The following is a 14,743-nucleotide window of genomic DNA, read 5'->3' as shown; positions in this document are numbered from 1 at the left end:
AAGGCTTTGGTTGGCTGTACATGTCAAAGTAACATCCACATGAATGACAGGACTCAAGGTTCCCCAGCAGAACCTGGCCATTCCCAGAAAGCATGATTCCCAGACCAGGCTACCTTCTTCCATGGCACCACGGTCAATTCAGTTCCATTTCAATTAAATGGCACCAAATCACAACAGCAGTTGCATTAAGGCATTTAAGTTCTGATGCTCAAGTGCCCATTGTTGGTGTTTTTGGTGATGGATGGGTCATGAGCACCCATATTGTTCTGCTGTTATGTAGTTCCATACCCAACAAAATGCAATGCACTGTTTTTCAGTAACCTTTCAGAACCAATATTTTGGGGGCAGTTTAAGCCTACAGTACCTTGTCTGTTGGACCAGCCACACGGGCCAGCCATTGCTCCTCAGATGAACTGGTGAGCCTTGGCCGCTCATGACCCTGTCACTGGTTCATCGCTAGTCCTTTTCAACCACTTTTGACTACTGCAGACTGAGAACACTCCATAAGAGCTGCAGTTTTGGAAATGTGCTGATCCAGTGGTCTAGCTATCACAATTTGGCTCTTGTCAGACTCCCTCTGTAATTAGAAAGCATTCCTGCCGCCAGGTGCAGATTAATATCAGCTAATTCTCAAGTCCCAACTGATGGCCTATAAAAAGGTGTCACACAAGGAACATCTCATGTTGTGTAAAACCAGTGTGCTCTGTCAAGAGCTTCGCAAGCTTGTTACAAAATATACTGATGGCATTGGTTACAAAAGGATTTACTAAAACTGTTGAAGGTTCCAGTGTGCTATGTTGGGGTGGTGAGAGTGGTGAAAACCTGCTACTGGTTGAGCAGTTACCAGAGACTGTAAGACAAGACTGACCAACCTGTGCACTCCCTTGATTGACCATAAGAAAGCCTATGACTCAGTGCCTCACTCATGGATCCTGGGATTCCTCTGACTGTACAAGACAGGACCATAAGGAATTTGATGGGGATTTGGCGAACACTAGAGGTCAGCTTCAAGTGCAGGATTTACCAAGGAGATGTTCTGCCCCACACTACTGTTCTGCATAGGCCTGAACCCCCGTCAGCCAGATCATCAAACAGGCTGGCCAAGGACTTAAGCAATTATTAGCCACCTCCTCTACACGGATGATATCAAGCTGTATGCCAGGAGTGAAGGAGACACTGGTTCACTGATCCACACCACCAGGATCTACAGCAAATGTTGATCTTAAGGGGCTGGACTAGTGAAACTCAACATCACTGTAAAGAAGTTACATATTTACATAATTTCCTTAGGGATTAATAAAGTATGCTGATTCTGATTCTGAACTGTTTCTAGATGGTAAAGAAAAAGCTGCTGTGACAAATCTGTCAGCATGACTCTTTGGTTTTCAGTGTAAGAAATAAATGTGTAAAGTTCTGGTAGCTCATTGCTCAGACTCCATTTTTTTGATATACGTTTAGTTGTTTTTTCATTCAGTTGTTTTTGCTTAATTATTTTGTGTAGTATGAAGCGTTTTTATCAGTGGGGAAAGCTGTAAAACTTATGCAACTAAAGTTTAGGGTAACAAATTTTTCTTGTGCTTGTTTGTGGTGAGCAACAGATCAAACAGGGTAAGAATTATAAATGGCTTGAAGCATGTATTCTGGCCTGTGAGACTTTTCATTGTTTTCAGAAAAGCCTTATTTTTTATGCATTTATTACTATATGTGAGAGCACACATCAGCTTTAAGGCCTGGACAAGTTTGAAACCTTTTGTCCTCCATAATGGCAAATGGCTGAAAATAAAATCTGGTGTCACTTTAGCCAGCTCCTAGTTTGATAGATTCTGCACTCAGCAGTCTTCAGTATTATTTAAAATGCAGCCAAGTGCTGCTTAGTTTACTTTTTTCACTCATTTTTCCCAACACCTTAGCGTTTAAATCCGGCATCCTTGTCTCTGTGTACTAAGCCTGTACCACTACACTTGTTGTCTTTGTAACGTCTGCCCCCTTCCTATTTTAACATAATGATATGATCCCAGATTGCCTGCATGGTGTGCCCATCGGAATAAAGTCCCATCCCTGCCTGCATGGCTTCTCCGCAGGGCCGAAGATTCTGTTTCTACTGAGGACCATCAATAACTGACGTGAAATTATCTAGGGCCGGATATAATCATATGCAGGCTACTTCCAGCCCATTTGGACTTGAGAAGTGTAGTTGGATCGTTAAAAGAAAAGGGGGAGGGGGTAGTCCCATAGACAAATAGGAACGAACCATGAAATAAGCTGGCCAAAAGAGGAGATAGAAGCCACTGACATGCATGCAGCACCCTAAGACTGTACACTAAGAAGGAGGAAGGTGGCCAAGGCTAGTGAGTGTCAGAACTGCTACCCAGGATGAGACAATGAACATCCACAAGTACTTCAGGAAGATGGCCACAACTGAGAGTGTGGTTAGTTAATATCTCAGGCAGCAGAAATTTGAGAAGAGGAGCATCATGGATCTACAGGACCCTGCATGGTATATACGGCCGGCAGAAGAAGTGGCTGATGTCCAGAAATCCTACCAGTGGCTGGACAAAGGTGAACTGAGAGAAAGGCACTAATCATGGCAGTGCATGAACACACTCTGAGCACTAGACTTTACGGTCTATCACACAAGGCAAGACCCCAAGGGCGGGCTGTGCAAAGATGCCCCTGAGCACATATAACAACAGGGTGCTAGATGCTAGCAAACAGGACATACATGGAACGCCATAACCAAGTGGCTGGCATAGGATACAGAAACATCTGTGCTGAGTATGGCCTGGAAGTCTCGGGGTCAAAATGGAGCACGCCCCCCTAAGGTGCTGCAGTGTCTATGTTTTTTTATGGGATTATTAGGACGTGTATCATCACCTTGGATTTATTTTCCAGGGAAATTATGTTAAAATGGTCGGGCTTAAGATTCTCTGGTTTGTTTGCTTGTTTAAAATAAATCTTAGCTCGTTATACTGTCTCAGCAGGAATATTTTATGAGCTGGAACAATGTTTCTAACTTTGTTTACTTTTCCCTTTGAATTTGAATGCATCTGCTTGTAATCACACAAATTAGTCTGAGTTGGTGGGATTAATAAACATTTCTGAAAAGGGGTGTCTAAGAGTTGGACAAACATTCTGCATTTAAAGTCTTTTATACAATATACTCAATCCATCTTCCTTCATAATTCTGTTGAAAGGTATTTATATTGAAGAGGTAAATCACAACAAGTGTGAGTCAGTTAGTACTGTTAACACACAGCATGAAATGTGTGTATTTTTGATTCAGTCCAGTGTAAAATTGGGCAAAATCCTCTATATTCCACAATGTGTGACCAAAATATATAATGAACCCCCCCCCCCCCCCCCCCAAAAGGCCCACATTAGGAATTTATTTACCTTTACATTATTGTAAAAGAATAAGTGATGGAACTTGCTCTTTATTTATTTACCATAGATCTGTAGTTCTACTATATGGTCCAGTTTTTGTTTTTTCTTCTTTCCTGTGTAAAAGTCAAAAGCACTCAGTGGGTGGGTTGGTGGGGGTAAGGGGGAAATGTTTTTCATGTCTCTCCAAATGTACAGTTATATTAGGCTCTAGGTTGAATGGTCCAGCAGTCAGAAATATCCTGTAGTCTTCTGTCATTTGACGACAGGTCAGCGTAGTCACTCCACACACCAGTTTCAAAGTGGCACAGAAATCCACACCCTTGCACATACAGATGCATCTGTGTGGCAAGTGGAGCTATATGAAATATATAGAGATGCAACTTAAAACTTTAATGGCGCAGTTTAACTTAGATAAGAATCCCAATAGTTAAGAATTATAATAATTACCCTGACTGGCAAGTAAAAGAAAAGGTTTCAAGTTTAGTAAAGTTCAGAACAATGACAACTGTTGTTTACCTAAAAAACATTCTTATTTTCACATTTCACTAGTTGTGCACGTCCAGTAGCTATACACCCCACAGATGGAGAACCACTGGGTTAATTGGTGATTCCAAATTGGCCTTGGGTGTGATTGTTGGTGCGGATACACTAAAAGTTGATTCTGTTCATCTGGACGCAGCGTTTTCAGATGGAGAAATGTTTCGTCCTTCATCCAAGTGACATCTTCAGTCTCAGCTCACTGCGGGTTTCCTGCATTGATATATTGCAGAGATACCTGTAAAGACTAGCATGCCCAACCACAGTGAGATTAAACTGCTAACAAAAAACTAGAAGACTAGTCTACGCACTTTCAAAAACTATGCTTGTCATCCAGATTCATAACAGGAACTCTTCACCTGGTGTTAATAAAGGTTAACTGACAGAGCTAAACTTTGAGAACTGATGAATTTTATCTTGTATTATTTAGAGAAAATGTAGTTGTAGTGATCACTGAGTGATGATACGTTTTGAACAAACATTGGATTGGATATTTTTTAGTTGGCACATCATCAGTTTTATTCTTTGACATTTATATTTCAAGCTGATTTATACTCTTTATATTGTAAGCAAAAAACTTTACAATAATACAGAGAAAACGAGACGAGCCTCTTTGAGCAAATACTTTATATTAGAAGGTGAAGAAACTATACATAGAGTATAAAGAAAACAGAAAACTCCAGTAATCATGTGACCCCTTGTGAGCAAGCATTTAAATGAAGATTATGAATCCATGGTGATGCATCATGAGAAGCCATCAACAGCTTATTGCAATGTGACCAAGGGAGGCAGATGATGGAGAAAAGCAGTCCAAATATCAATGGTATTAAAAGTAAATGTACATAACGACACCGTGAGGCAACGGTTGTGACTTGGCGTTATGCAAATAAAATTGAATTTAATAAAGTTACCCTTGTGAGACAGTAATGAATAATTTTTTTTCTAATGGTTAAAATTGAGAAATTCGTGAGGTTAAAGGAATGGTTGGCACAACGGAGCTCTGACTTTGTGTCAGCCTAGCTACAGAGAAACGTATATCAGTGATGAACAGTAAAATGCTCTGGTTTTTCAGAGGGCTTTTTCTTATAGAGCAGCAAACTATTTTTCCAGGCTAAATGAAGCTTTTATAAATTAGGTAGATGTAATTTCAGCTATACCAGAATTACTGCTTTAAGGTAAATGTTTGAGAGTTTTACCAGTGAGCAAAGTACTTCTGATTTCTTTTTTAGATGAGCCACTGTATCCAGAGACATACGCAGATGAAGATGACCCCTGTGGGTCAATTAACATTTTTAACAGATTTACCATTTCTTTGTCACAGCATCATATTCGTAGAGTTGCATTACGGTTTCTTTTTTGCATTTTAACTGACATGGTGGTTTAAGACAAACATTAAAGGCTCTGGGTGGTAGTGAAGACTTGGAAAGGACAGCTGAAGTGGTGAAGAAAACTGAGAATAAAGAAAAGAAGACAAAGAGACTTGATGGCAGAATTAGGAACTACAGGAAAATATGTCAGTGAAGAATAAGTGGTAATAAAAAAGTTGGACAGTCTATGAGATGAAGGAGAAGTAGCCAGGAACACTGGTAGGGCACGTGCATTGCAAAAAGAAAGGTGGAAAAGAAAAAGTGTGTTGCACGTGAGATTGGACAGTATGGAAGGAGAATTTGACTTCTATGAATTGGCTAGACAGAGAGCGTGCGCTTGGAAACAGGAAGTGCAGAAGATTAATTAAATGGTAAATGGCCTGTATTTATATAGCGCTTTACTAGTCCCTAAGGACCCCAAAGCGCTTTACATATCCAGTCATCCACCCATTCACACACACATTCATACACTATTAAGAGGGAGTTGAGGCAACTATGAAAATAATGAAGAGTAGAAAAGTTCCCCAAAAGTTGATTCTGTTCATCTGGATGTTTTCAGTGGGAGGAACAGATGATGTCTCAGCTGACTGCAGGTTTCCCCAAACTTAAAAACTGTACGTTTGCACAATAACTGAAACCAGCACCACTGAATGAAAGGTTCAGATGATGCAGCTGTAGCAGTGCGGAAATATCTAAGAGAGGGCAGTGGACTTTTAACCAGACATTTTAACACAAAACTGGAGACGCTGATGAATGCAGAATTGCACCAGTGAACAGCAGGATGGAGATGATGATCCATGAAAAATAAATTTATTTATTTACTAAAACTGAGCCCTTTCACAGCTTATTAGGAGAGCTATTTTTGCCTCCATTGTCACACACCAGTGCACAGCATCCTTAAGCTCTGATGGCACACAAACGTGAGACAGCCGCAGAAATAAGCGTGTCTATGTCTAAAGAAAACCCCAAATGTTCCCTCTTGCACTCCGGTTTGCCCGTGAAAGCTTGGACCAGCTCTCTGAGGTTGCACCATGAATTACGAATATTCTGTTTATTCAACAGCAGCACTGCAGCTAATTGGTCTGATAAAATAGGGGAGGAGGGATAAGATAAGGTCGGTGGGGTGCAGAAAAATCTTATGAATGAAATCCAGTCTATTGACGTCAATGGGGACCTTGACGCAAGGATCACGTGTGTGCGGAAGGAGGGGGTAGAAGACAGCCGCAGCCTCTGTCCGTAGTCCTGAAAATACACGAATTAGGTTCTGACTCCTGTGATAGGAGCACACGAAGAGTCCGAAACCCTGCGACATACAACAATAACAGTAACAAGGATTAACAGCACGTTACAACACGGCACGCGTCACGACGAGCACGGAGTGGATGACTGCAGGACTTCAGCAGCTGTGTGACGTGACGAGGAGGGAAAGCAGGAATTCCCCCGCCGCACACACTGAACTGCAAGTAAGCGGCAACTTATTTTGCATTAAAGCATTTAACCTTGTGCTCTCCGAAAGAAGTACTGTTGCTCGTTAATATAAGCGTTCTTAGAAATACTCATAAATGTTTGAAATATTGCAACAAAATTATGATGTCACGCTACAGCTTTGTAGTCAAAGCAAAGCGAGGCGCAGGAAATGTGCAAAATATATAGAAAATGCAGAAAAAGGTGGTAATGCCTGCTGTGTGATGGGTTGGAGGAGGTTTAGTAGATGAATCGGAAGTATTTATGTTCGTCCCAAACTGTGGCACATTTAATTGATTTTATTGAATAAAAATCAATTAGGCCCCAGTCAATATTTTGCGGACACGCAGGCGGTTCGTAAGTCAGGCGTCACGTTGAAGTGGATTTGTGCACTGATGGCAGCTTAAAGTATTGTTATTTGATGTGGTCAAAATTCATTGTTTATAATCAACCGTGTCTGCTCCTACAACCCCTCCTACTTCTCATCTTCAGCCACATCATCTCAATCATCGTCATTTCCAGCAATCATATCCTAGACTGAAACAACTGCACTGTAAAATAAGTAGACTGAAGCTGTAACCGCGGGGACATTCGCATTAAAAACCACAGAGACAACGGCAACCTTTTGTCTCTGCATAACACTGACGTCCATGTTAGTCTGAGATAATGTTGTTTACATGTGAAGTGCGAGTTGCGGGGAGGTTACTGTCGAACAGAGTCTGAGGTGGCTGTATGCTCATGTTTATTTGCTTTTCTGGGAACTGTGACCTGCTGCAACAGTGCAAACAACAGAGTCATCTCGTTGTGCCAAACAATGATTACATTTAAACGGTTAAAAATAACTTGTTGACCTGAAACCTATCAAAAATAGGCCAATCATATCTCAGCATCACCGTTCGATAAAATTACTTGAAGTAACCAAAAAGGAAGGGCTTGATGACAAAATGGGTACAATTACACAGAGTGATGAAGACACTTCAAAAGCCTCTTCATAAATCCTGCTCAGTACAGTCTACTCACGAATATAAGTACATGTATTAGACATTAAACAACAACAACAACACACGAGAACATGTGAAATCCCTTTTTTGGCACAGCCCAGCCTCCACCGCAGGATATGCTGTTCCTGTATCTCCGAAGTGTGTTTACTGCAACTAAAAACAAAAGGATTTTAGCAACTATTTACTAATATACTGATAGAACTGTTGGGTGATTTAACAAACAAAAAGGTTTGTGGTAATTAGCTGAGAACGAAATGACATTAAACTTGAATTGTTTTGCTTTAATAGGGATAAAAAAATCTCACCGTACAACTGGTTGTTTAGGTATTCTTAGAAAATACATTTGAGTTTGCTGTTCCTGCGCATTTTTACAGTGTTTAACTGCTGCATGTGGCACATGGCGATGCAGGCAGGCGGTGGCTTCTGAAAACAAGAGCAGCTTTTTCTGATGGTGTAAACGACTCGGTGTGATAAACGTCTTACCCGTTCCAAAGACGGCATGGCAGTGAATGCGCACCGGTTTGGTTGTTGCGGATTTCAAAATATTTCACTTGTTGCACTCTGGGTTCAACATTGCAGCACCAAGCAGAGCAGCGCGTCAGCAGCAGCGACATTGAGAGATGATTTATTTGATCATGTTTTACGTTTTTTCACTATTTTTCTGCTTCTGCTATCGCTCGCTGCTCTATTCCGGCCCACTTGTCAACCAATCAACATTCAGCAGTCACATATCATCCGCTTCCAGCGACGCGCAGTTAGGATCTTCGAGGACTGCAGGTAGCGCGTCTTGCGTGCGTGAAAACCCACGCCTCCTCTGCCCGGTTTAGTTAACTATAACTACCTTGGTTAGTTACTCCTACACTAGATTCAGGTACACACGCATGCGCGCGCGCGAAAACGCAGAAAGTGAAAACCAGCTGTGCTCTTAGTGTTGCACGGAAACATTGCTCTAGTGCTAGAGCACAGCGTCACGTCCCTCAGTCCTCACTGCGCGAGCTTCTGTTTTCTGTTTGTTTTGTGTTCTGTCTCCACTTTCCTATTTCCCTGTGTGTGTGTGTGTGTGTGTGTGTGTGTGTGTGTGTGTGTGCGCGCGCGTGCGCGCGCGCGCATCAGTCAATGTCTGTCAGGACCTCGTCTGGGCTGCTTCACGCAGGATTTGTGTTATTCATGTGTTATTGTATTTCAAATTATAGCGTCACATAATTTCACGTTCACACTTTCCCTCATTCACAGAATTTCTGTGCCACACTACAAATTTTGGTATCGATCCAATACAAAGCAAATACAGGGCCAGTATTGCTGAAGTTACTCAGCAGCTAATTGGGGGAGAATAGTTTGCCATGACTTATGAGATGATTTCTCAATTTGCAAATTCTGAACACATTTTAATCACCACTGTGATTGTTACTTTCCACAATAATTAGCTGACACAACAAAACACACCTTTCAGCTTTTCATGTTTTCAAACTTGGTTTTTGGAGACTTGGAATTAAAAAAATTCTGAATCTAATGCACAGAAAGTTTGCACGTTTTTCAGAGTGCGTGTTTGAGGTTTAGTTTTTCCAAAGAAATGATTAACACAGTTCAGCGGGCTACATACTGAACTTGAAGGATAAAAGCAAAGTATTGATCCAATCGTGCTAGTATCGATCTGGTATCGATGCTATCGATATTTGGATCAATCCGCCCAACTCTACAATTCGGTTGGATGCGGGTGGAGAAAGGTTTTTACCTTCAGGAGATGTGCAGTCCTCCAAGATCCTTACTGCTTGTCACTGGAGCTGGACTTCTGAAGAAGGTTGATTGTTAGCAAGTGGGCCAGAAGAGAGCAGGGAACAATATCAGAGTTCACCAGAACAGGAGAATTTAAAAAAACTTCAAAGAGCAAAATGTAAATCATGAAAAGTGCAGACAATGGACACTTTCATTGTTTTAACTCTCAGGTTCACTTCAGGTCCCTGTGTGTTATAACTTATGTTACAACTCTTTTTTGTGAACAACTCTAGGAGTAGGGATGGGACTCGAGATGTTCAGTTCCTTGGATTCGTCAAATTTGCTCACCTATCAGTTCCACGTGCACTTACCAGTGCCTTCATTTAAAGGAAATGGCCCTACAGTTCCTCCTGGCTGACTTAACAAAACAAACAACAAAACAAAACAATAAAAGAAGTATAAACCTACAAATAAAACTTGTGAATAACCCAAAAATATATGTAAATCAACAACAACCCCTAGCAAACTTCAAAGTAATAAAACAAGAATAAATAGCTCCAACAAGAATCGATAATTGATAAGTGATATTGACAATGGAATCTGCATCACTCAGCTCTCATCAGTTTCCATCCCTACGTGTCAGCTCCCAAAACTTTTGGTGACATCTAATAAAAGTAACAGGTTTAATGAGATTAATTTCAAATTCATAAAATGAAACGGGACAAAAGGTTTACTAAAGTGTAAACACAGTATGCATTTTTTAGAATATCTTTTCATGGGAGCAATATGTGTGATAGGAGTGGAATGGCTAGTCAAGCACCAGGAGAAGAAACGGTCATGGTTACACTAAAAGTTGTGATTAACTGCAGATAGAAAACAAGCTTTAGCCGTCATATGTGGTACTCACTCATTCACTCATCAAACCCACATATACATCCTTGCATTCTCAGTGAAGATTTGATTCTGTTTCTTCTCTTTTCCAGGGATTTCTGATCTCCTTCACCGCTCACAGAAAGTCCTGTTCTGGCTAGCCATGACTAGATACCATAATCCCTCAAGTGCTTTAATACGGCTGCTTCTTCTGACAGCAGCATCCTTTCTCCATCCGTCCACCTCCAATCCTCTCAGCACCCTTGACAAGCCATACCAACATATGTCAGGGCTGACTGTGTCTGGATATAGGAATATAGGTGGTGAAGAAAGCCAGCCAATGCAGAGACAAGAGGAAGCAGAGCATGAAGAAGAGCTTTTTAAAAATGTTGATCCCAAAAAACTAGCAGCAGTTTTACTAGAGGCACTGAATAATTCAAAAGCAGAGCAAATGAGCGAAGGAGAGGGGCGTGATGGAATGGAAGAAGAGATGACGGCAGAGAAAGAGGAATATAAAAACAAAGATTCATACAGAAAATTGAGAACGATTGAGGGAGCAGACCGAGACAGAGACGGACGACAAGAGTTAGAGCTGCTAATGGCGACACAGGGGAAGGAGCAGGAAACGGGGGAAGAGGAAGAGAGGAAGAAAGCACAAAAAGAAGAGGAGCTGACCGAGAGGGTGACCAGTCGTACTACAAGCCACACAGTCGAAATAGCAAGAGAGAAGCCTCCCACTGGCTCAGATGGAAGAGGCGATAATGGAGAGAGTACTGGTTCCCAGCAGGGATCAACCAGCCCTGATCAAGCCAGTAGTGAGGAGGAGGAACAGCTCAGCCCTGAGGAGCTAAAAAGTCTTGAGATGATGATGAAGGAATTCCCTGCTTTGAATGTGCCCATTAAGAGGGAAGGAGACTCTGAGCAAAGTCACAGAGAAAGCAGAGACTACAGCTACAACGACATCATGCCCATAAATAAAGGCAGTGACCTTGCTATCACTAAGAAAAAGCTTAAATGGCAAGAAGAGACGCAGAAAGCTCTCAGCTTCCCAAAGTTCAGAGGAGATAATTTTATGGATGAATTTGATGACAGTAATCATAACTCAGCAGACCTCCAGGCTCCAAGAGAACAGACGATGGAAGATGATGATCCAGACGAGGAGGAGGAAGAAGATGAGGAGGTGTTGAGTCCAGAGGAAGAGGAGGCTCAGGCCAAAGGTGAGCAGGAGGAGATGAGGAGACAGGCAGCTGAGGCACAAAGAGCCAAGATGGAGGAGGAGATGCTAGCTGATATTGCCTCAGACATGCTGCTGCGGTACATGGTCAAACAGAATAACGGGAACAAGCAGTACAGCTCTTCTCTCTCCAGCGCTGCAGAGGATAAAAGGTCTGACGAAGAACAGGAAGTCACAGAGGAAGACGATATTGATCCTCAGACCATTGACAAGCTTATAGAGATCTCCAGCAAGCTCCACCTCCCTGCTGATGATGTGGTGGACATCATCAGTGACGTGGAGAAGAAGAAGAAGAAAGACTTGTCGCCTGACGTGATATCAGGTTGGCGACGACCTTTATCCCCCATATCTTCACCATTTTCATCGGAATCACAGATTTCAAGCAATCAAAATGACATTCCCGCCTCTAACCAACCATTTCCAGCAGCTCATTTCCTCAAAACTTGGTTGCAGAAGAAAAATCCAACAAGATCAGAGGATCTCTGGAACAAACCTGCAAAACCTCAGCTTGGCAATCAAAATATCTGGGCCCAGCCTCCTGTGCCGATCAAACAGGACCTCTGGCTCACGTCACCTAAAGCTGCTTGGACTAGATATCCTCACTATCCCCTTTTCCCCCACACTTATCCTTCCTACTACCAGAAGAAGCCCTACAAAGGCTACCCCATCTATGTTCCTCCTGCACCCAGACTTAAACCCTATTACTTGATCCTTAAGCCCGCTCTCACTCTCAACAACTTCCTCACTCATTCAGTGGATGATGTTTATGCTTTTTCTCCCAAAAGGCGATACAACAGCTGGGTCCAACCTAAGCTGAGAAAACCCCCTACAGGCCAACAGCAGAAGTCTTACTACACCAGATACCCTCTCTCTTTGTACCCTTGGACATTTCAGCCAGCGTCCAACCCCAAACTACATCCACTTCCCAGAATCCATTCTCAGCAGAAGCAGCTGTATTACTCAGCCCCAGCGCCTGCAGATTATTATGTGGCTGGAAAGCAGCCAGACAGTAACTATGATGATCTGGAGAAATACATACAGCAGATATCCATGAAGAAGCCATACATGATGGACTGAGTACAGACATGAGAAGAAGGACGAGAAGAAGAAGAGCCACAAGCAGAAAAGAGTGTATTTATTTATGTTAAAGTATTTAGGTGGTTTTTCATATGTAATAAGTTTCCTGTAATCATTTTGATTGGTTATGATTGAGACAAGGACACCACAGAAGACTTTTCCCCAGAGGTGGTCTGGATAAAACGGATGAAAGATATACAACTGCACTCATTTCCTTTGCTATCCTTTAACTTTTCTTGACAACATTCTCTATATGGACATTTTAAAATGCCAACAAAGGAGGATGTTTAAATATGCTGTTACCTGTACCGAAGGCCTTTTTCAGAATCAGTCAGATGAATTTGAAAACATTTATTCCCATGTTGGCTCTACTGTCAGGAATGATAGTTTTGGCATTAAAATTTGAAAATTATCAAATTAAAATAGTTTCCTCAAAATTATGCCTGGCCAAAAGATACCAAAAGTCCCCCCTCAGTGGAAGGAAATAGCCCCCAAAGGCAGGGTGTCCATACATTCTTTCACTATCACCTCTTAGAAATCAAAAGCCACTCCCTATAATTATCTTTTAAATGACCACATGTTTATGTAAATGTATCAGTTTTTTATTGTTCATATAAAAGGATAAATTTTTGATGGAAAGCACGTTTCTGTGAATGTATACTCACACATATCCACCAAAGCTCTTTATAATAAAACATAATGCATCAAAAAGCCAGACTACCACCAATATAATAGCTTGGATGACTCATTCTTTTGCATAACTTCAACAACCTTGTTGCTACGGTGATAACAAATTCAGCCAAACCCTGGCTAGAAAACAGTCCAGTGTTTTACATGTCCTGCTATTGGAGGAGGATGTAATGGTGGAGCCATACTGATCTTTTCATGGAGATATTTAAAAGCAAAAGAATAATTCTACATTTTCAGTCACTCTCAACAGATTCCTTAGAAGCAGCAGTTTGCATTTAATACATTACTTTTCTAAGCAAGATGGCCTTTGTAGTTTTTTAGTAAATGTTACAAGTTTCTATTTTACAAGAAGTGTTGTTGGCACTAAGTGCTCTGAAATCCCAGTTTCACACATTTTTTTTAAACTTTTATTTTATTCGTTCTTTTTTTAATTTGTCATTTTTAAATTCAGTTTTAATTCGGCTTATTTTTCCCATTTTTCCCATTATCCAAATGTTGATTATAGGAAAACTCTCCTGTAATGGTGGTTCAGTGTTTAGTAACATCCCTTCACCTCATATCAAGAAGGCTCTAGTTTCAAATCTCCTAATTAGCGAGAATCCCACAATGAAAAACATACATGATACATGTACTGGTTCTAAATTTGCCAAAGTACGAATGCAAGGCAGGTCAAATGCAGATCAAATGTGTACGTGTAGGGAATAAAGCAATGCAAGAACAGAGTAAAATGGTAAGGTTTGGTGTGAAGCACTTTGTGTGGTCAGTCAGACTAAAGTGCATAATGCAAATGTTCTCACCATCTTAACAGTTTGCTCATGTTTATGTTTGCTCCACATTTCCAAACATTTTTCAATGACAATGACACAAAAAGAAACTTTGTACAGCCTGATTTTCGTTTTCACATGGATACTAATAATAATTCATCAATAAAAACTTTCTTTTGCTACTTTTTCTATTTTTCCAATCGAAAAGAGGTTTTCCACTTTGGCTTGTTGGTGTTCATCTTTGTCATCATCAAGGTATCAGCACAGCATCTTGGCATTGAAAGTGTCATAGAAAAAAGTAACCATGAGCTACGAGTAACAAAAAGAATGAACTGAACTTTTGTCATTTTTAATGATTTGTTGCTTTTTTTATGCTTTTCTTTTTGGCTTATTAATAAAGAAAGGGGCTGAGACACAGTAGAGGGTACAATGTCTGCACGTTTATGTATACTTGCATCTGGAAAATAACTTTTTTTAAAGACATTTATGCATCAATGAAAAAAGTATAAAAAAAATCTTAAAGATGAATGAAACAAAAACGTCAGTGTACCTACTACTAACTGTTTGCGTCATGTATGCAATGAGTGTTACCAACGCTCTTTCTAGATGTAACTCATTGTAACCGCTGTAATAAATATGTGT

The 14,743-nt window shown here is 41.0% G+C and overlaps 1 protein-coding gene across 1 annotated transcript; it reads left to right on the top strand.

The window, feature by feature from the left end:
* Positions 1-6,527: 6,527 nt before the first annotated feature.
* On the top strand, positions 6,528-13,278 carry vgf (VGF nerve growth factor inducible). The gene is made up of 2 exons (XM_026160739.2): positions 6,528-6,751; positions 10,450-13,278. Exon 2 carries the CDS (start codon positions 10,500-10,502, stop codon positions 12,645-12,647), a length of 2,148 nt encoding a protein of 715 aa, XP_026016524.2. The 5' UTR covers positions 6,528-6,751; positions 10,450-10,499; the 3' UTR covers positions 12,648-13,278.
* The last annotated feature ends 1,465 nt before the right edge of the window (positions 13,279-14,743 follow it).

This window comes from Astatotilapia calliptera, chromosome 3, assembly GCF_964374335.1.
Source record: "Astatotilapia calliptera chromosome 3, fAstCal68.1, whole genome shotgun sequence".
In the NCBI taxonomy this organism is placed as follows: domain Eukaryota; kingdom Metazoa; phylum Chordata; class Actinopteri; order Cichliformes; family Cichlidae; genus Astatotilapia; species Astatotilapia calliptera.
Note: the sequence above shows the minus strand (reverse complement) of the source record. Positions and strands in the feature narration are given on the sequence as shown.